Here is a 23,609-nt window from a genome sequence, read left to right as displayed (position 1 = left end):
TGAATTAGTTGTGCTGATTGCTGCTTTGCACAAAAGCTGAAAACAGCCAGCAGCTTTGTGAAGAGCAATCAGCACACATCAACAGATGTTTCTTCAATTGGAATGGAAAATAGCCAAATCAACACCGTGCCCCTCACCTAGGTGTCATCGGCTGCTTGCTGTGGATTGAGAAGAATGGAATAATCTGTTCATCCCTGGATTAACCCTACAGATACAGCAGGTGGTGGATGAAATCCAGGTGTTCCCCAGTGCTGTAAAACCCTCTTGTATAAATCCAGGGGTGGTTTACCCCAGCAAGGTATAAGAGGACCCTTTACACTAAACATCTGGAGAATGTCACATACTAAATGTTACAGAATTCATGACTGATGCAGGCTTAGGTTTCATTGGGCAAACACTGCATGTCTTATATTATTCAGCTTCAAGTCTTTAGCCTAAAGGCAATATTTTTTTAAACACACATAGAGTCTTATAATACAGACATATTCTCCAATATCTAACCAACATTCATGCATGTATAAATCTAAACCCACAACCCAGCCCTTCAGCAACACTTATTACATAATAGGAATAGTATGATAGCAAATGCTACATTCTTAAAGAAAGTCTTTGCATGGCATTCTACCTGCAGCATTTACATTCTGCAGCTATTTTAATTCCAAAATACGCAGGAGGTGTATAAGAGAGCCTTTTCATATTTAAAACTGGACAGCGACGTGTTTCATGTTTCAAATGCTGTGGTTTTATACAGCATTAAACAATATAAGACGACACACTTACTGTTCACAGAGTTAATATTATTTTGGATCTCAGACTGTGTCAGTAGCTCTTCATATACATCCCTTTCTTCTGATGAAACAGAGGAGCGCTAGAGAGGGACACATGAGACACTTAACCCATTAACATTTGTGTTGTATTTACACAATCAAATACATTTAGTGGATGGTTTTAGAAGTACTTATATTCTACTTTAATAAACAAGTTTCTTGGCTGTTTACTTCTAGTTTCCAATACTAAAATATACAACCATGAAAAAACAATGTTACCTTTCAAATTTTTGAAAAGGACTAACAATATCCATTTTACAACACATACTGTATAGAAGACTGACTCATTAACTCCGTAAATCCTGGCTTGGAATGGTATTTGACTCACTTACTTTTAGTGAGTTACAAAAGTGCCTGAACTCCAGTTACACAACCACAGACGCACAGCAAGATTTCTGCCGATTCCTTACATGTTCTTAACCCGCTCCCCCTCAGAAACTGGCAACAACAAATAAGGATTCCCTCCCAAATACCAGCTGCTTATGGGAGTGGATCACTATTGCACAGTCAGAAGCCTCCTTTCCTGGCTTTCGCAGAGAGAGCAGGAACTGTAATTCCAGGCCGATTACTCAATGTCAAAAGCGCATTATGTGTAGGACATGCATTGTAGCAAATGTAGGTGGTTGAGAAGCAGATTACTTGAAAGACATACTGCAGGACTCTGTCACCTACAGTAGGGTTGTGGTCCGAATACTGCCAAAATACTAAAGAACTAGGATAACAGGCAATAGTGTCATTTTCACTAATGTCAAGAGGAAAAGTAAAAGTAGGTTACAAAGAAAACGATCAAATGAATGCATGAAATATGCTCCTCTACATATAGCATCACTATTTCATTGGCTGTATTACTGGACATGCTTCTGTGCAAAACAGTAAAACAACAAAAATAAACTCATATTCTCCCCAAAACACCTTATCTGTTACACCGTCTTCCTTGGCTTTCTTGGCTCGGCTGAGCTGGCCCTGGTATTCCTCAGCGAGGGTCTCCTGTGTGTCCCTCAGCATTGCATTGGGGTTGGCCAGGGCAGTCATAGTCTGATCTGCTACTCCTTTATCTATCGCTTCATTGATTGCAATAACGGCAGCATGCACTTGAAACAAAGACATTGCAATACGTTAATAAATCCTAACTGGATATTTATACAGTACAACCAGTCACCTGACTGCTAAACCTAGGGGCATTCTGTCTCAAATGTTCCCTTGTCTCTATTGTAATCATGTGACACAAGGTGCGGTGCCCATTTCTTGCACACTACAGGATGAAGATTAGAAGACTAATCTTACTTAAGTGCCTCTATTTTTACCTATCCGAGCCACAGAGTGTTGTCTTTTGTAGCACTCCAGATCCATGCTGGGTCTAAAGTATCCTCGCTACACTCAATGTTGAATTCTTAAATAATCTTTTTACATATATGTCAATAATGGGAATGTGTTTGTTTGTTTTTTGCCTAGGAGAGTATCTACCATGGCATCTTTATAAAGTGTGAGTGATGTAAAGAGAGGTTCAATTATGTGCCACAGACACTTTGACATTTGAATGTCAGATTACTATTTCAAAATTTACAATTCACAGCAATGAATGACCTTTTAATATAAAATCTGGCAATACAATTCAATAAAATCAGCTTAGTACATGTGACCCCCCCCCCCCCCCCCCATGTATAAAATGACATTTACATGCAGCTTCATCCACTGATAACTCATTGGCCAGAATTCCACCGATCTTGCTGAATGCAGGCATCTGTATTCCATACTTTTCCAACTCTTTCCGCATGTTACTGATCTCCTCCTCTGAAAAGAAACACTACAAATCAACAACCCCATTTAAATACATAAATGAAGCACTTCTTGTTTATTGTTCATATAAACGTTTAAGCAAATTCACACGGAGCTGAGATAACATAAGGCAGGTCATTCTCAATCAAATTCCTAATTACTTACAGTACCCATCACTTCTGTATGTATGTAAATCCATTAGCAAAAACTGATGATTCAGTCATTTACATGTTACTGGCTTCTACTTTATGTATTCAAATTGACAAAATACTGTATAAAGATTTTTTGTACAGAACATTAAAATGTATTTATACAAAGCTACAGTAGTGTATGAATTTCCGATACTTTACCTGTAAAATCCACTTTTCCCAGCAAATCCTGGATCTGTGGTGCTATTCCCAGTTTGTAAAGGTATAAACTGCAATAAAACAAGAGGCTAATTTACTCACATAATCCCAGCTCACATGGTATTACAACTGTAATGCCTCCACTTATCTGTGAGACAAACAAAGCACCAAATATAGATAATGCATCACTGCAGTTTCCTCTTCTGGCAAACGAGCAGCGAACTATGAGGAGGATGACTCAGTACACAGAGCCACAAGACATCACCTCCACATAACTTCATTAAAATAAATGATTACCCAAGAACACAATCCATTGAGACATGCGTTACACATTCCAATGGGATTCCGGAATGTTCATACAACACATCACATCCTTGAAGGCCTTGAACCTGACAATAAACATTTAACAGAGCAACTGGGCAGGGGTCCGAAATAGATCAGGAAGAAAAACCACATACGGTAGGATAAACATGCCATTTCTTATATTCACTGGGGGCAGAGTGTGGCAGGGAGGCAGGTGAAGTGTGACTCGCTGCTGTAACGGGTACATTTAGATAAAGAGTTTTAAAAAGTCTCAAGGATGTGATGACAAACAGAAGATATAACATTAATAACACAAACAGCTTTGGTCTATACAGGTTAGCAGATGTTATCTTCAAAAAGAATATCTGTACTGAAGTGAAGCATTTGTTTATTCCAACATTGTCTGCAGTACAGTACACTAGTGGGACTCCCCTGTGGGCCCTTTCATCCACTCCAGGAGCCTGTTCCAACCATTTCTTACACTGAACTGTGCATTCCAGAGCCTAGTTCAAACAAGTACTATTTAGTATGACTAGGGAAAAACTGAACCTGTCTGTACTGTAGCTGTTCAATGGAGTAGTTAAGGAGGTGGGTGGGAAAAGGTCCTGGAATCGGAATAGAATGAATGAGCCACAGGTGAGAGCCTGGTCTAGACAGGCAAGAGAGAGCGCATGCTTTCTGTTCTACAGGACATGCTTCAGTGTACCAGGGTGTTAATACCTGTTAGAAACACATTCCTGCACCTAATGTAACAATAGCCAAGAATCCTTCTGATTCACATTAATAGCAACGCTACAGTACTTTAAAATAATCCTAACAATAGTGGTTAATGTTGTGCTCATTTCTGAACAGTTATGTTGAATATACAGTGTACATCAATAGGATTGGATTGATCAAGTATAACTAGTAAATAGGACCTTTCAATACTGTCCACTGCAGTATTACCATATTTTAATTTCAGGCAGTTGTGTACAATACTTCTAGCACAATTCTCCATCAATGCAGACATTGTACCATGGAATTAATTAAGCATGTACTGAAAAAACACTGTCCAATTCAATGCATTACACTGTACTGCATGTCCTACTGTAGGATGGACTGCCTTTAAAGGCTTTTTCCCTGACCGAAAACCAACACCAACAGAGAGCCCGGGCTATTAAAATAAAAGAAGAGGTCAAACGTTTGCTACTTCAAGACACATTCAAAACAACCACTCAGTGGCCACACATTAGTAAAATAAATAACCTGGGTGACGTCAAACTAGTGAAGCTAACTTGAAAACAAGCCGAGTACAGTATTATAAAGTCTATGAGAGGTCAGGAAAAGCAGAGGGGATTAGCTGCCAGAAGAGGGCAATGTTCACCCACTTCAGTGCACTATCAAGCTTGTTTGAACCAACTACTATACCAGTATCAAAAGTATGGACACTATTTTTACACACACACAATGCTGTTTTGGAAACAGTAACTGGAAACTGCATTAATATTTGATGTGCAGGTTCTCTTTTGTTCACGGATATAAATGATAAATTGTGCAGTTTATCAGCGCGGCTCGTTCAATGAAGCGGCAGCTATCGTCTGCGGCGTGACCCTTCACCTCTGCTGGCAGCACTGCGTAAGAGACTAATGTGCTCTGGCTGCTGCAGGGGACAAAGGGTTAATTGCTTAACCTTAAAATCACAGAACACAGCGACACTCAGCGAATCCCAAGAGTCGCAAAATGTTTTCATTTACTTCATGCCATTATCTGAAGGGGTCCAAAGACAAAACTCCCACACAAGACTCATTAAAGTAACTCTGAAAAGAAAGCTGTGGAGCAATGGGTCATCTTCATTTCTATTCAAACATTCAGATTTTGTTTTGCTTTTGTGGGGGAGGAAAGAATAACTGAATGAGCCTTTGCAGCATATTCCATTGTGCTGAAACTTCTGCAACACCACGAGGTACTGTAGCAAGGTTACTACAGCATGGCAAGACAACGCTTCTATTTACATGATGCAGATATTTTATTGAAAACAGACTGGAATAGCGTACAGTGTACTCTGCGCACGGCTGAATCTGTTTGAATGGGAACGCTTTGCAAACTCTTTAACAAACACCTTTCTTGAGGCATGGTTGAGTGTTAATGGATTTTCAATGGAAACAGCTGATGCTTTTCTTATTTTGTCTACTTTGTCTTCAGCTGGTTTCTTTCTACTGCTTGTGTTACTTAACTCCAGTAAAATAAAACCATGTGCTACGGTGAGAGCAAGGAAATCAAACAGCAACTGAAAGCTTACACCATCAGGAAGACGAGATAGATAGAGAGAGATAGAGAGATAGATAGATAGAGAGATAGTGTGTGTGCGTGGTTTGATATGGTTATACAAATAAATAGCATTACACTCATTCGCCATTTCAATGACAGTCCATACGCTGTGGAGCTTTTTAACACGGACACATCTTTCTGCAGTTGCAACTGTAACAGGTAGTGTGTCCAATAATACAATAGGTGGAATACATCAGGACACAGAAGTCCCAGGTCGTGTTCTTTATCAGACCTTCATGAGTTCTGGGAAAGACATTCTACTGTCCGATTCCCGAGCGTTAATAGGCTCAGTGTGGTGTGCAAATAAATCACACTGCATTTCAGGAACTCGGCATTGAAATTCTTGATTCAGCTTCACAAGTGCTTTCCCTTTAGTATGTTAACAGTTTTCAACTTAGCATAAAAAAAGCATCATACGTTTTTTCCACTAATTGTACTACTGCAGCTGGACTCAAACATTAAGGGACACGCGCGCCAGTGCTTAACTGCATGTTATGGGGGAAAGTGTGCAAACCGAGCACACGCAGGTCCATAACTGCACGTTATGAGGAAACACATGCAGAGCTCACTCGGGTGACAGTGCATCTTGTACAGGGCGGGTGAAGCAGGCGTCTGGCGACTCTGCCTCAGCTCTAGAGTGCTTGCAGTTTTGAACTCGTAGTATAATTTTTTTTTTTTTTTTAAAAAACGACCATTTCAGAAATATCATCAAGCGTTTTGAAACTGCTGAAAATGTAAACGTAAGTAAACTAAATGAATTGCGTATTTCATTATTGTTTAGTTTATTTCTTTACACGCTACCTGCCTTTAATAAAGCTATAATTAGCAATGTTAAACCATGGCAATTTCTTAATTGAATTATATTTTTCTAGCTAGACATTGCTTAAGGAAATTGATTGCTTTACTGTGTAAGTGATGTAGTCACTACACCACACACTGTTTGTTTCATAAAGACATTGCGTCTGCAGACACACCTCTTGTTAAATCTTGCAAACAAGGCAGAATTAGCAAAGAAACAATTGAGAGGATTAATTATACATTTTCATTAAAAGGGGTGCCATTTAAAATTACAATCGGGTAATACACAGCAGTGACCCTGTTTAGAGCAACGAGTCAGTCAACACGCCTTTATCAGGGTTTCTTATTTTATCCTGGTTATTGTAATGCCAGTAAAAAGGCAAAAAACTTAATTTGTGGAGTACTGTACGTAGGATTACTCACGTGACATTGCTGGACTGTTACTAAACTGTTTCATATTTTTATTGTATTGTAATGCTAGCAATAAGCTGAAACAGGTCTTTTCAAAAAACCTTTTTTTGGACGACTAAACTGCAGTGTTAGTGGACGACTGTAAATATGATTCTCACAACTGTGCTGGACATTTGTTTTCTTCTTGTAATATAATTAGGGCGTCTGATTTTCGGTTTTAACCGATAAAACCCCCCTGATATAAAAAAAAAAAAATGAAATCGGTGGATAGCTATAAACACTGGAAAAACTGTAGAAATGGTTAATCGATTCACGTTTACTTTACCCTTTTCCCATTAAAAAAATAAAACCTACTACAAAAATAATAATAAATACGTTTCCCAGTGCTGCTGGGCAATGTCCCGCCTTCCTGACTTCCATCTATCATTGATTCGTTCTGAATACTTTAAACCCGCCCCAACTACTGAGTGACAGCACATTCATACATTTCTATTGGAGACTCTGCTTGCGAGATTATCAAAAACGAAATAACAGATTTACATAAAACTCGAAAATAGCTAAAAATAAGCACCGAAAAATACAATTAATAAAACCCGAAAAACAGAAGCCCTAAATATAATTCTTAGGTTTTCCTGCTTATCTTAATGCCAGCAATGAACCAAGTGCCGTCTATAAACATTGACAGGTTTGAAGTGTCTTCAGGTGCTTTACTTACTATTACAGCAACAAGAGTAAAAAAAAAAAAAATTAAAAAAAGAGTAGTAATTTATTATTTTACTTACTTTAAACTAGCAACATTATATTTATGTTCAAATGCCATATTTAATTATTAATACATTGATAACAAGTGGGAAAATGTGGGAAAAAATGGAATTGGCCATTAAAAAAAAAAAAATTGGTATTCCCAAGAATGGAAAAATGAGTAGCCCTAAAGATGGTTACAATTGAAGGCAGTGCAGACACCAGTGCTTTATACGGTAAAATATAAAGCACTGGTGTCTGCACTGTAGAAAGCAATTTTATGCAGGCCACCAGTTAAATATGCAGTCTATGGCTATGATTCCTGCAGTGATTTAGTGGACAGATCAACTCCAGTGCACTAGAGAGGCCATTTTGAAAAGAGCTTTGAAACAGCATTTAAAGTTGTAAGTGTAAAATATTGTCAGGATGTTAATGAAAATAAATTAAAAGGTACATTATTTAAACGGTTGTAGCAACACGTGGGGACTATAATGCTATATTGTTCTGAATCCCGCTACTTACTCTAAGGTATGCTTGCTGCTTACAGAGCTACAAACTCATGCTGCCTGCTACAGAAGCACCAAGCCAGTCTAGGCAAGCACTCAAAGGAAATGAGCTCATCAATCTGTCAAGTACATGCTTTTCCAGATTCGTTTATTACCTAAACACATAACGGAAAGCATATTGTCAATCGCATGTTTAATACACGTTTCCAAAGAGTTACAGTACTATTGGCCTCTAAGAACTCAAAATTTGAAGATTCTATTGTTTCAGGATTTATTAAAAGATTCATGCTTCTGCTTATTGTCTGTTCTGTATTATTAGAGGCTCTGAAACTGCTGGCAAGTTAACGTCAATGTTGCTCCTTGAACTATAGTGCTTTATAGGTGTTCTATAAAGCCCTGTAGCTTCATACAGTAGCATATCTTTTGTACATATGCAGTACTATTGTAACTAAGAGTACTACTGCATGCTTTACTTTTGTTCCCCTTTGCTATGGAGATATGGCATAGAGGAGAATTCGATCAACAGGACCCTCTTGTTGAGTCGCTGTGTACATCACTGTGAATAATGAGTCAGCATGTGAAATCACAGTGCAGCCACAGTGCTCCCATGGTGTTCCGGAAATCATTCTTGATATGCGTGTGGTTTCAGCAACAGTCTTCCCTTTCCTTCTGGAATTGGGTTCATTCATGTCTCAGTGAAGACTAAGCAAGCAAGCAGGAAAAGGAGGCTGGTCTCCATTCTATTACTGAAGGTCCTACTCATGTTTTAGATGCAACACCTTGAAGATTCAGAGCTGTGCTGTAGCAGTAGAGTATTATTGCGTATTGCTGTATTACTCTTAACCTTTGAATTAAAAACTTCACTGAAAATGTATATTAACAAAATACAAATAACTAAAATAAAATAAAATTACAATTAATTGATGAATACAAGGCTAGAGGACACCGGCAATTATTTTGGTCTTTCCTTCTGTAAGGTCAAATTCATGTCATGTGCTTCAACCTAATCAGTCATTTGGCCTGGCTACAGTCAGCTATTGTTATGGACCCATTGTGGCATTTGTTTATTCAAACTGCACTGTGTTATGGCAAGATAACAGGATTTGGAATCCAGTTGAAAAAGAAAGGCAGCCACTCCTCGTGTTATAGGAATTATTAACCTCCCAAATGATCTCAGCCAATCAGGTTGAGCATAGAGGTCACTATCCTGCAGGTAGCTACCCTCTAAAACAAACAGGATGCTTGAATCTTGAAACTGGTTCTAAACAGTGACATACATTTCAAGAAGCTTCAGCAATCCTGTCAAACGTTAACTAAAAACACAATCATTTCTTAACACACAAAAACATGTTGTTATCATTGCCCACCGTTAAACATTCAACAAAGAAGACTACAAGGCGATCTGATCCAAGCATTCAAAATTCTAAAAGGTATTGACAATGTCGACCCTAGGGACTTTTTCGACCTGAAAAAAGAAACAAGGACCAGGGGTCACAAGTGGAGATTAGATAAAGGGGCATTCAGAACAGAAAATAGAGGCATTCTTTACAGAGAATCGTGGGAATCTGGAACCCACTCCCCAGTAATGTTGTTGAAGCTGACACCCTGGGATCCTTCAAGAAGCTGCTTGATGAGATTCTGAGACCAATAAGCTACCAACAACCAAACGAGCAAGATGGGCCGAATGGTCTCCTCTTGTTTGTAAACTTTCTTATGTTCTTATGTTTGTTTAACCATTTGTTTGTTTGTTTCTTCCAGACTGCCTCAGTCTCTCTGGTCATGGATCCCTTTCTAGACTGGTGACAATCCTTATCATAAAACATGGACAGCAGACTTTAACATGTTCCAGGTCTAGCCTGAAGTGATAAAGGAGAAGGAAAAAGGTGCAGTATCTGGGGACAGGAAATGACTCGGCACAGGCAGGAAGTGGCTATCGGTAGGGTCAGGCAAAGCCACACATGTGGTAGAGTACCTTTACTGTAACAACCAGCAGAAAATGAAATGTGAACGATTTCCATTGACAACTTAAACGTTTCAGTCAAGACAGCCAATTCAAGATCAATAACAAATATCATTACATTAAAATATCATATGTAAAATAAAAGCTAGTTTCATATCCCTCATACCTTAGTGCATGTATGCAGTATACCACGCGAGGCATATTTTTCCGATCGTAAACATCTGTTGTCTCTGGATAAAAGATCTGAAATAAAGGAAAGGGTTATTTAATCTTCACTGTTATTCAGGGTTCATTCCACCCTCCTACACCTTCAAATTACGAGCGGCTGTGCTCTTAATATAATAAGCCATTCATGTGTGTGTGTGTGTGTGTGTGTGTGTGTGTGTGTGTGTGTGTGTGTGTGTGTGTGTGTGGTGTTCGGCTGTCATTATCAGCTCTGAAAGGACTGCGATCATCTTCTCTGACACAGCTGCTGTACTTTAATCTCAAATTGGTTCCTTACAGAAATGACAACGAGAGGCTTTGGCTCGGTGGGGTCGGCAACTTTATTACATGTACTGTAACAAAGAGGCTCATTTTTCAGGACGTTTCGGACAAAGCCCTTCTGGATTTTTTTTTTTTTTTTTTTTTTTTTTTTTTTTTAAATCATTTAACCCTTGTGTACAACCTAAAACAACCTTTTCATTTTTGTAGACTGCATTATACCTCCTTTCAAAATTACCCATATATATGTATTGCAAGTGCAGGATAGGTTTGTTAAGTAAGAGAATTGTGCTTGAGAAACAAAGAGTACATTGCAAAACAAAGGGTTTCCAGATGTTTAAGTGGCTGTTCTAAACCCCATTCTGTTAACCCAGGAATCATGAAAGACTATCATTTCAAGGGTACAGGGTATCCTGGTAAAGCATTTAAATAAATAAAACAAATTGAGGGGTGTCGTGGACAAACCTGATACCCTTCAATTTCAGATTCAACTAGTTCTGCTTCCCATCATTGTATTTTGTATTTTAGAAAATTAAAAAACAAAAAGGTGGTGGATAAACTTGATAACCCACAAACATTTCAATTAAAAAAATAAATAAAAAAGTATCGGTTATCTAAAGAAAATGCAAAAATGTGAGTTGCCAAGTTTTTCCAGCACACCCCTCCATTAAAGAAGCGCATGTTATCTATAATGTGTTGGAAACCACAGAGAGCGATCAATTCCAGGATGCAAACCCTGCTGTAATCTTTGCCCTGGAGGTCACTTTTTCCTTACCTTGTTGCCTTCTCTCTGAATAATAATAATAATAATAATAATAATAAACAAATGAACCGCAAGACCACTTAAATGTTGTTCATATGAAACATTACCTTTTGAATTAATTCAATAAAGTGCAATTGTACAGTAATTGTTTTCAGCAATTCAAATTCTGTACACAGCATAACCGTACATCTATTGCAGAGATTATATGATAATATTGTAGATTGTGTACTGCTAGCGAGATTCTACTGTAAACCTTACAAATAAATATCTATTTGTGAAGCATCATAAAGCTTAAGCGGAAAGTTTAAAACAGATAGTCCAGCAGTTCTGAGCTGAGATCGAGCTCAAATTACACTGGTAGTTAAAAAAAAAAAAAATAATGTATTTCTAATATTTTAAAAACACAGGCTACCCTAATGATGAGGTTTGGTACACTGAATAATCAGAAAGGATTTAAAGTGGCAACTAGCAGTACTTGATAAGTAAGACCCTAAAGTGTGATTTAATGTCCGTACTGTACAAACACACGGACAGACTCCATGATGCCCTCATTAGGAGATAATAAAGCATAACACCAGTAAGATACTGTAAAGCCATACATATTTGCAAGCCTTTTATTATGCGTATGAAAAAAAAAAAAAAAACATTATTGGCACAAATGTCAAATTCCACTAACAATACATATATTGCAACAGGTCGACAACATTTCCAGAGCAAATATTTAGGTTGCAGATATTTATGGCTTTAAAGTATTAGAATTGCAATCACATTCTGTCCAACATTTCCATCATCACTTACTTTAAGTAACCCCCAGGCTACAGTAAGCACTGTACAGGACACATGTTGCTACTTGCCCAGTTTTGATATTCTTGGATTATAAAGACTATGCATTTGAGCCCTTGGATTAGCTGACTTTTCATCATGAGACTGGAAGAATGTAGGTAACTACATATTAAATAACTAGAGAACATTAGTAATTCTGAAATGCATTTCTTTAAAAAACCGTTAAAATGAAGACAGATAAAATTTGACATCAAATGGTCTTGCAGATGCAGTATAATGAAACTGTCGTTTTTACCCTATTATAAACGCATTAAGATTAGGGATCTACAGTGCAGTACTTCTCAAGGGTAACCACTGTCAACCATACAAACTTTACAATACATTCAAATATTTCTATCAGCACGCAAGAGAGTGGGTGCTGTAAATTCACATACAGTAATCCTATCAAAAACACGGCAAATCAATATCAGTAGAAGTTTGGCCCACCTCTTAAAACAGCTGGGCAGAGAGACTATACAATGTGCCAGTTCACCTTCCTCTGCCTACAGGGTTGTTACTCTGGGCTAATCTTGCCCAACATGATTGTGAAGTGTAACCAAAAGCCTTCAGGTAGGGAAACCAGGGGCTATTGTAAAAATGTCTAAACCCTTTATTGAATTCTATGCAAACTCTGAAACAGCTGACACCACCTGAAGGGAAAACAAAACCACACAGCAGAGAAGAAACCAACATGGGAGATGAACTTCCATTGGCGTGTCGAAAATGACAAAAAGGAGATGTAAAACTACAGTAACTGGAGGTAAATGGAAGATAGTAAAACATACCTTAGGGAAGCCTTTTGACTCCATAGCCCTTAGCCACTGCACAGTGTTGTCTGTATGTCGAAAATGAAGTCCTGTTCGCTAATTTAAAAACATAAATAAATAAATTAGAATCTAAAAGTCCTCAAAATGTATATTTTCAGTTCTGGCTGTAACAAGAAACAGTGCAAAAGTGTAAACGCAGACTGCATTCCTCTGGATCAGCATACTTTTTTTTGCTGATCTTTTAGAAAACATTTTCTGTGTTCCAACTGAAGACAAGCCCTATTATTATTATTACAGTAATGCACAATTATTCAACAGTGGACATACAGCGTCGTAACCAGAGCTGACATTCTACCGAGGTCAAACTCAGGTTTCAGCTGGCAGTATTTATATATGACTGCTTGGTATTTACTAATTCAATCTCCAAATCTATGTTAAGTGGCAAACCAACAGAGAAAATTAAGGAGTCTTTTGTACTTTACCAGAATTTATACATGGGCATCAGCATTGATGATGCAAAAAAACAACCAAGGTCATGGCCATGTGCACATACTGTATACAGTGCAATTAATCAGTGCACAAGATGGCTTTTTAACCAAGGATATCCAAACTGCAGGTATGTAACTCAAACTTCCTGAGTAGCATGTTCCATATATTTAATACCCTGGGTGTATAATAATTTGGTTCATTTTAAAATATACGAGAATTATTAAAAAAAATGATACCATATATCGTGACTGATCCCGGTCGTATATCTTCTTTTCCGACACCATTTCTGGAGCAAAGAACTTGGCGAGCTTGGCGAGGAAGACTCCATTTCGCAAGCCCTGTTCCAGTTCAGTGGTCGGGGGGAGCTCCTCTGACAAACAGGCTTCCATCCACCTGCAGAGAAACATGCCGCCCGGGTTACAAAAAGAAAAGCGTCTCACATGCAATTGAGCAGACTGAACCTTTCAATTCAAATGGTTTTGCCAAGACCAATGCCAGCAGCAAACACAGAGGGTGAAATTAACAAAGCTTTGGACTCCAAAGTGTCACTTGTACCTCCACCTTAGTGTTTTCAGTTTTTTTTTTTTTTTTTTGTAACCTCACAATGGGTACGGCTCTCTCAATGCTATGCAATTAAAAGCATGTACCAGAGGTCACGTAGCTTTTCTGTTCATGTTTTCCTGAAACTCACATGTTCAAAATTTTGGGTCCCATCCATTTTAACACAAAGGCTAAGAAACTCCAGGGATGTGTATTTTGGTACATTTTTATGAACGTTTAAACTCGTTAATTAAATATCTGTCTGTGTATAGCTATACATATAAACACAGACACACTTTTGTCTTTGTTATATATACTAACAGTAGACCGTTCTCATGGCGAGATGGGATTCTAAGCACTGTTTGTTGCCTTCATCTACGTGTGTTTTAATATTTTTCTGCATTCCAATAACAGCATCGCCGTGTCTTTTAAGCAAAGATTCTTGAAAAACTGTACAAAACTGTACATCCGTGCGTATATGTTTTCTTAAATTTTCTTTTATTTAAATCAGCAGTTTAATTACTACAAACATACAGCATCTCTAATTAGCTGTTAGAATTTCATAATGTGAAACAATGCAAACACTGTTCTGGAGAGCATTTTGCATTGTACATTGTACTGCAAGCCAGGACAGTAAACCTTCTGCCATCCACACAAAGTCACGGGGGGGAGGGGGGGGGGGGGGGGATTAGTTTTTGTAAAGCTTGGCGTCTTATGTTGAGCCAATCTTTCAATCTTTCTTGATAAAGCTCTCAAAATAATAAAAGACAGATCACACACACACACACACACACACACACACACACACGAGAGAGTGTTCTCAACTGATATTACTTTCTTGCAGATTTCCCTCAACCATCACTCCAGTTTACAAGGAAGCATGAGGCAGCCTGCACCGAAAGCATATTGCACATACAGTAATGCTCACAAGGAACTGGTAAACAATTGTCTTCCTTCTGTTCACAGTAGATCTAAACATCATTGAAGTGCTTAACAGATGTGGTTCTGGCTGCAGCCCACCCAGATCGGAAGTCATGGTATCATGGTATCACTCATGGTGCTACTCATTTTACTAGGTACAGTATTATTATAATTTATTATTATTATTTATTTCTTAGCAGACACCATTATCCAGGGCGACTTACAATTATTACAAGATATCACATAATTTTTACATACAATTACATTATTTTTACATACAATTACCCATTTATACTGTTGGGTTTTTACTGGAGCAATCTAGGCAAAGTACCTTGCTCAAAGACACAGCAGTAGTGTCCCCCACCTGGGATTGAACCCACGACCCTCCGGTCAGGAGTCCAGAGCCCTAACCACTACTCCACACTCTTGCCCTGAATCACACATGGCTAAACGGACTTAATGCAGCTGGAGACAATGCTGATTACAGGACGCACATTGAAACATGCTCCACTAGGAAACATATCGATCAACTCAGACAGTCAAATGCGCTGCACAGTTACAGTAAACCAGGTGGGTTCACATTGACCAACATTTAGTAAATCTAGCAACATGCATGTAACTGGATTGGTTTGCAAACAAACAAAACATATATGCAAAGTACGCAAACACCCAAAGTGTGATGTTACCGAAACAGATTAGGAAACCAAATAGGTTTAAGGCAGTGATTTGGAAAATCTCACACTGGATTAAAAGCCACTGACACTGTTAAACTTGCGATGCCATACTGGAGTCGGTAATGAAAATGCTACGGCACTGGACTATTGTAAATGAATGGACATTGGGATGCGTCTCATTTATGCATGTATCAGCGCATATGCTGTTCAATTAACTATGTTCATTTCCACATAGGATTGATTAGTCCAGTACATTCCTACATAGTGTAACCTTCTTCTGCTTCATCAGGAACCACACTTGTCAGATAACCAGCTGGTTTACTGTACATTACCTGAAGGTCACTTTAACTGGAGACGCACACACAGTGCAGTAGACTTCCTGCTGCCTTGAAGTTTTCACTCAATGAAATAAACAAAAGCCCCCCACCCCACATACACTTTTGCAGGAAACACAAATAAAGAAAGAATATATATATATATATATATATATATATATATATATATATATATATATATAAAATTCTGAGTGACCAATTATAATTTTTATTTAGCAAGTCCCCACACAGCACAGACGTTCTGAGGGTGTGTGAGCGTCCTCTGATCTCACAAGCCTAAAGCCACAATCGCTTTTACTTGCTTCTTATCCACTCTGAATATGCTTGGTGTCTGGCCAGTAGGGTTAGCTGTTGTGCAATGAGAAGTCCCTGCTGGTTTCCCACCCCCCCACCCCTGGGAGCGTGAGAGCCAATGTGACGCCCCCTTCGGAGTCCACAGCAAAGCTCGGCCTCTTTGCACAGCCTGGACGTGAACCGCCGCCGTTCAAGCTGTGTGACTCACCCTGCGCTCCCCGCGGCAGAGCTTTAACTGGATGAGCCACTCGGGGACAAAATATATATTTAAAACAGTATGAGACACTGCAGTGTGAACTTTATAAAATACCCAAATGTGTGTGTGTCTATATATAAGTCACCACAAGAAAGGAAAGTCTGATAAAACCTACCTTATGAGGGGACACAGAACAAGTCCCTGTAGTGTTTAAAACAGATATTTATAACATAAATAGGGCTGTGTCCTAAGGTTCTTTCGCTAGCCAGCGACTCAAAGATTTGAAGGTTCGTCAGATGGGTTCACTCACTATTTTTTTTTCTTCCTATTAACAGAAACTGTTTGACAATGTGTGAATACTATAAATTACACATTAAATGTCACTCACGTGCAAAATTCGATCTTTTGATTTATATAATGCATATTAGGTAAGCAAAAGTTGATAATAAAATCCGCTACCAAGTCGTTATATATTACGTACAACTGGAGCAGTGTATTGTATCCAAAGCAGTGGGCTCGTACCTCTACTGGCTGTACTAAAATATGTACTGAATACCTAGTGTACAAGACGTTGTAAGAGAAGCGCTATGGCAGAATATGTTTGAAACATACAAAATATACGCTAACACTAATAATTTTAATTTCAAAAACTGAGCATCGTCCGCCCCTTCTCACTCCAGCTCGTGTTATCCAGAGGCAAACCTTTAATTTCTTCATTCGCCATCTTGACAGTTGTATACCATAAGCTGTATTGAAAGAAATGTCTCGAAACCCCTCTACTGTTTGGGATTTTTTTGTTAAAAAAAATAAACAGTTGAACGCAAACTGTGCAAGCGACTTGTATCATGGAGTCATAACCAATCTCTGGGGTCACTTGACAAGCGTAAGTTCATATTAATAGTAGTATTAATATTTTTAGTAGTAGTAAAATGTGACTGATAACCTGCTTGGAACGGTGACTGTTAAATAAAGCTTTGTCCGCTGCAGTTGGTGAAATGCAAACTTACTGTATAGATCGCAAGCAGGCTCAATTACATGGAAATAAACAACGTGTATTTTTAATTTAAATTATAAAAACATGATTACTGTTCTACAGAACGTATTTGTAAACTACATGTGAATGTTTTATTCCATTTATATGGATTACCTGTAAAATAGGATTTTCAATTAAATATAAACAAGTAGTTATGGTGACGTCACCAATCAATTATGCAAATGAGTACCATTGAATGTTCAAACCTTCCTTCGGTAATGTGTTCCGAACCGTCGAAGGTCAAAATTGATCCTTCGTTGCAGCCCTAAACAAACGCAGCAGTATTTCCTTTAGACGGGACTTTAATTATTGTGTTGATCCCTCCCTTTTCCAGCACCTCTAGACTTAGATAAGAAATATACAGTGTTTGGGAGTCAATGGAAGACCTCAGAAACAAACGTGTGTGTTTGTGTGTGAGAAGATGAAGTCTGGTCTTTGGAGTGCAATATTATGCAGAGCACGACGTGTATGAACCGAACGTGCTTTCCTGTGGTGGAGACCCCATGGCAACAGCTTATTTCATTAAATGAGAATAAAACATTTGATGGCATATCATATAATAAGTCGCTGAAGTCTCCACTGTGGAGAACACACATCAACTAAAAACAATAAGGTTATAACCAACTAGTACAGAACGCCTCCAGATAAGAATTTCTGGTAGATATTTAAACAGCAAGATAGAGGCGATATTATAGTATATTGTAAGGGCATTCTTTGTCAAAGTTGTGCAATACTGAACTTCCCCTCCCCCCACATTGGAAACATCTTGATACAGATGAGGTCATCCAGGTCAAATCCACAGTGAAATAAATTGGAGAAACTGGGAAAAAAATATATAATCCAGAAATGCGGAAATGTTGAAAGCACATTATCCAGTAAAGCTTATTGGTGTGTGGGAGTGATCAGACACACAAGACAGACTGCGTGGTGTCTGAGAAGGGTCCAGAGGAACCCCAGGAGACAAAGCTCCGGGAATTATCACAGCAGTCAATTGAAAATCATCCGCAGGAAGGAAGACTGAAGTTAAAATGTACTACCATGCATGGTGTTAACATGAGAAAGACTTGGCTTTTTAAATGATCGTCCTGTACCTTTAAATGATTTGAACCATCTTTCTGACAGGCAACTGCTGTAGAACTGAAGAGCAGCTCCTCAACCCAGTCTGAGCATGTTAACACAGACTTCAAAACACATCACCAGTCTAAGCATGTTAACACAGACTTCAAAACACATCACAAGTCTAAGCATGTTAACACAGACTTCTCAAAACATATCACCAGTCTAAGCATGTTAACACAGACTTCTCAAAACACATCACCAGTCTAAGCATGTTAACACAGACTTCTCAAAACACATCACCAGTCTAAGCATGTTAACACAGACTTCTCAAAACACATCACCAGTCTAAGCATGTTAACACAGACTTCTCAAAACATATCACAAGTCTAAGCATGTTAACACAGACTTCTCAAAACACATCACCAGTCTAAGCATGTTAACACAGACTTCTCAAAACACATCACCAGTCTAAGCATGTTAACACAGACTTCTCAAAACACATCACCAGTCTAAGCATGTTAATACAGACTTCAAAACACATCACCAGTCTAAGCATGTTAACACAGACTTCTCAAAACATATCAATCAAACAATAGTCGAGTAAATGCAATAGCTCACAATGACTGCAAACAGCATACAGCAAGGGGTCAGGAAAAATAAACAAAATGAAAAAAATGAATAAATAAATAAATAAACCAGTCCTGAAGTCAAACATTCTAAAGAGACAGCTGAGTCCTTTCAAACTTTTTCACATGATTTTGCTGCCAGCTGCCATCTCTAAATAGGCACAATTGAGATATGGCAACATTCAAAATGTCACGGAACCCATACAGAATACAAAATGTATTGTTATGGTACAATGCAGCCATAAGTGAGCACTATCAAAACGTACAGCATGTTGTACAGCCTCGGAAACAGTTTTTCCAATATGCCATCCGCTGACAGACAACCCCTGAAGGTTTTTCAATTACAAGACACTGATAGGAGCGAATTCATTTCCAGAGTATTAAAACCCTCTATGGTTTTTGGAAAAACACTAATGAAATTTGGGAGCCAATTTGTGCCCATTCATTTTCTAAAACAATGCAGCATTGTAAATACACCTACAGTGCAGTTCTTCACATGCCTGTGTAGGGGCTTGCCACTCTGGCTGGACTACCGCCTGCCTTTATTTACTGAGCCACCCATTGCCAGGAACGACGAACCGAAAAAAACATTCTCTGTGTTCTCACAAGTACAGAACAGAGCTAAGGGTGTTTGCAAAATTGAGAAAAGTGGAAAGAAAGGATACATGCATTCCTCACAGAAAGCAAGCCACAGCACATCACTTCAAAGAGTACAAAACACAGCAGCAAACCGGATGTCAAATCAACAGCATGCACACTCAAACACACTTTCATGCTGGAGTTGTGCTGCAATTTCCTCAAAGATGTATAACCACTAACTCAGTATCATGGAAGGCATATTTCCTGCCAGCACACTAATGCAGTAAATGACCCTGAGGCTGGGTACCAATTATCAGGAAAATAATTGACAGTGTGCACTGGTGTGGTTGATTAAAGACAGATCCAAATCAGGCAGTCTACCATACTGCAACCCCTCCCACTCAATAGGCCTGCTCTACAAAAACAGCTAGTGTTACCTACTGTATGTTGCACACAGTCAACAGGGAGACTCTGGAGATTAATCAAATGTGTAAGGACCTACTGTACATCAACTCTCATTTAAAAACACTACTACACAGTCAGTCATTGACCCGCTGTGTCCCTGCCCGCAAGCTGAGGTCCTCCGACTCTGGCCTGCTTGTTATCCCCAAGCAAAAGTGCATCACACTTGGAGAACGCTCGTTTAGCTTCACGGCTCCGACTCTTTGGAACTCTCTCCCAGCTTTGGCGCGTGATGCTCCCACCGTCGCTTGCTTTAAATCAACTCTCAAGACCCACCTGTTCTCTCCTGCTTTCCATGTTCTTTAAGCCTGATATCTGCTATTAGCTGCTATTTCATGTATTATGCTACTATCGTGTATTATGCACTTTCCACTGTATTTAATGTATTATGCATTGTTCTTTACTGTATAGCATGTATTATGCATTTCTCTGTATTTAAAGTATTATGGATTTTCTTGTTGTTACTGCAACTTGTAAAGTGCTTTGTGATGGTGGTCCACTATGAAAAGTGCTGTATAAAATAAAGATTGATTGATTGAATTGTGCATCTGTCACAGGGGCACCTGACATTCTACAAAAATGAAGGAAAGAAATACTTTATAGGGACAGTTCTGTAGAATAGCCCCAAGTCATTCCACATGTTTCTTTTTAATTATGTTGTTTTTAATCCAGAGCCTATTAGAAAAAAAATCCTTTTGATCATCTAACAAACAAGAGATGAGGTGTCTATTTGTGTATACTTACCGTGTTTCTATTTTTAGCAGCAGTCATCCAAATTGCATGAAACACTGAATCTGAGAGACATTTCGGTTTACCAGCAGCTATCGAACAGAGCGTCCTACTGTTGCTGCAGCTGTTGTACTGGGCTTGTAAAGCTTACAGCATTAATAAAATATGAAGTTTAGCACAGACGTTTGGAGGAACACCTCGAATTATAAATGCAGTAAATAATACAGTACCATGTACTACACAAGCAGCAGGAGAAGCTGCAGCATACAGTAATAAGGTATTTTTTTTCCCAGGGTTTGACCGAGCACTTGGAAATCCTGGCTTACCATTCTTCCACAGGCTCTTACCACTTGGCTGCACTGCTTCTCCGCACAGAAAACTTGCATCAGAACAGTAAAGCCATCATCTGAATGCATCCTCTCCATGTTGTTCCAGAACACATGGTGCTCTCAAGAATGCATGGCTGATCTGATCACGGCGCCATTTATTGAACAGGTCACAGAAAGAGTCAGAAAGACAGTTTTAATAAGGATCACTTACAAATGCCAGTACTACACAAAAACCCTGCCAAAATAAATATTTAACACATTCAAACGGATACAGTCTTCCTTTCAGCACGGCACAGCCTGAACGAGACATTAGGAGAATCTCCCACCATTGAGCTCTTACAGCGTTCTCTTATCCCAGCCAATGGGAAACCGACTGCCTGTATATTAAAAGACTGGGCTACAAGAAAAAACAACTAAGAGCAAGAAACATACTGCAGGTCATCCCAGCATTCCATCCACACGTCTGTCATTACAAGTACTGCACATGTCTCCATAAAACAAAGCTGTGTACAAACACCTGGTGTACAGTATGCGTTTTATTAAAACACGCTCAGAAATCGGTGCTGCACTATCTGGGAATGACGGTAGCAACTACAGACAACACAATTAAAAACCAGCAGGCAGGTTCAGCCTTGCTCTTCTACATCTTTGGCTTGTCTTGCCATTCAGCGTGCTGGGACGTGTGGCCACTGTACAACGTTAAGTTTGATCTTTTTATTATTTTTGGACACGAGGAACACTAGGAACTGCGATGCCCCAGACTGGACTTCAAGCCCTTATCCAGCACCCCAGAAACAGTCTTGACCTTTAACAACAACCCTCCGTCCTGAACTTCCAATGAGTGCCCTGGAGGTGAAAGGTTCATTTCTTATCTTTGCAAACCCAATGATCCAACCGCTGATCTGTGTGCTGTAACCTCTCCCAAGGCCTGGCTGAAGATTAGGCTATTGCAGGCAGAGCCTTTCTTACTTAAAATTACCTAAAGAAGAAGTTCCAGTACAACACTGAGCAAGTTGGCTAGTAAGGAAAGGCAACTTTAAGCTAAAATGCTACATATACTGTTGGTTTCACTCCATGAAGCTTCTGCCAGTGGAACTGCTGCATGACCATCCCCCATTACCTAATCACAAGTGTAAACACCAAAAAAAAACACATTAGTGTAACTAAGGGGTCAAGCACGACAGAGTCTTTTTGACCATGGATAGCAGCGAGAACGCAGTTACAAAATACATTTATCTTTGTATATAAAATACCAAACTTCTCAAGGGATCCTTTGTAAAGGGAAGAAAGGGAGACAGTTACTGAATAGAGCTGGCACAGAAATCACGGAGACACTGAAAGAGGGTGGAAACTTTGATGAACGATTTCTCATCTACTGTAACAGTTTAAACTGTGACTTATTTGCAGATGTCATGCCTTTGTTTTTTCATTACTCACTCTCATAGAGTGCAAGCACGGGACTTCAGCCCAGTGATGATATACAACATTTTTTGCTGTTTTTTTTTCCAATAGCTGCAGTGATAGATTAAGAAGTGCTTTCAGTTTTATTAAAACCTGGAACTACTGTATAATTAAATACAACCTTTAAAGTGCAAAACTAAAAAAAAAAAAAATACAAAATCAGAAACCTTTAATTAGTTTGTCTGGATAAATACATGTCTTTTTTTTGTTACAGGTAATGTTTCTATATCCTGACAATACATTGTTTCTCAGCCTGGTACAATACAGTATTCAATAATTGAATTGAATGGTTTATTGCACCACTGTGCTCCTGAAACTGTGTGTTTGTTTAGAGTCATTCTTGTGCAGCTACACTGTGCCACTCTGGGTACAATAGGATGGTGTGCTTTTTAATAGAAAAAAAGTAAAAACAGGAACCTAAATTAAAGTTTAATTAGCAGTGGCATTTTCTGTATCAGGGTGGCACTGGTAGCAAGTAGACTGTGTGGAAATGGTTAATATTTTGTATGATCCAGACAGACATCCATGTACATTCACAAGCTTACCCTAACTGATCAGGTCACCCACGTGGCTTCAGACATGCTGTGCTGTACTACTGTCTGCATCACTGACTGGGAATGCTCAGGACTCTCAAGAGTGTGGAAAAACAAAACAATCTGCTCCCTTACTTAACAGAAAAGGGAATGCAGGCAGTTTGGTCCATCAAAACCAGCCCATTTTAAAACACCACGTTACTGTAGAACAGATGCTATTAAAATCAAGTACATACAGAAGAATCCAACTTTAAAATGACACTACTTTGTAGTTAAACACCATGTGTCACCCATATTTGATGAATATGAAAATACCTAAACAAGACTATTGTAAACTCATTAATTCCCCATACAAATTTAGTTTCAACTTAACCAACAACTTACAAGGTCACATTTTCAAAGCAGTAAGTCTTTAACTCCTATTTTTGGAAAGATGAAAATTCAAAACAATAGCAAAACAATTCCATCTCACAATGCATTTAACAAAAAAAAAATATTGTACATCCCATTCCAAGAAAAAAAAAAAAAAACACAACAC

At 38.7% G+C, this 23,609-nt stretch overlaps 1 protein-coding gene across 4 annotated transcripts in view; it reads right to left on the bottom strand.

Moving 5' to 3' along the window:
* The window catches only part of LOC117403549 (ras GTPase-activating-like protein IQGAP1), a 100,072-nt gene that overhangs the window by 49,352 nt on the left and 27,111 nt on the right, over positions 1–23,609 (bottom strand). For all 4 annotated transcript variants that reach the window (XM_058988370.1, XM_034928592.2, XM_058988375.1 and 1 more), the window contains exons 3-9: positions 13,537–13,693; positions 12,830–12,907; positions 10,143–10,219; positions 2,954–3,021; positions 2,505–2,618; positions 1,740–1,918; positions 781–868 (exon numbers count right to left, since the gene is read on the bottom strand). In XM_058988370.1, the coding sequence (XP_058844353.1) occupies positions 781–868; positions 1,740–1,918; positions 2,505–2,618; positions 2,954–3,021; positions 10,143–10,219; positions 12,830–12,907; positions 13,537–13,693 (761 nt within the window). The remainder of the gene's footprint in view (positions 1–780; positions 869–1,739; positions 1,919–2,504; positions 2,619–2,953; positions 3,022–10,142; positions 10,220–12,829; positions 12,908–13,536; positions 13,694–23,609) is intronic.

Source organism: Acipenser ruthenus, chromosome 2 (assembly GCF_902713425.1).
Source record: "Acipenser ruthenus chromosome 2, fAciRut3.2 maternal haplotype, whole genome shotgun sequence".
In the NCBI taxonomy this organism is placed as follows: Eukaryota; Metazoa; Chordata; class Actinopteri; order Acipenseriformes; family Acipenseridae; genus Acipenser; species Acipenser ruthenus.
Note: the sequence above shows the minus strand (reverse complement) of the source record. Positions and strands in the feature narration are given on the sequence as shown.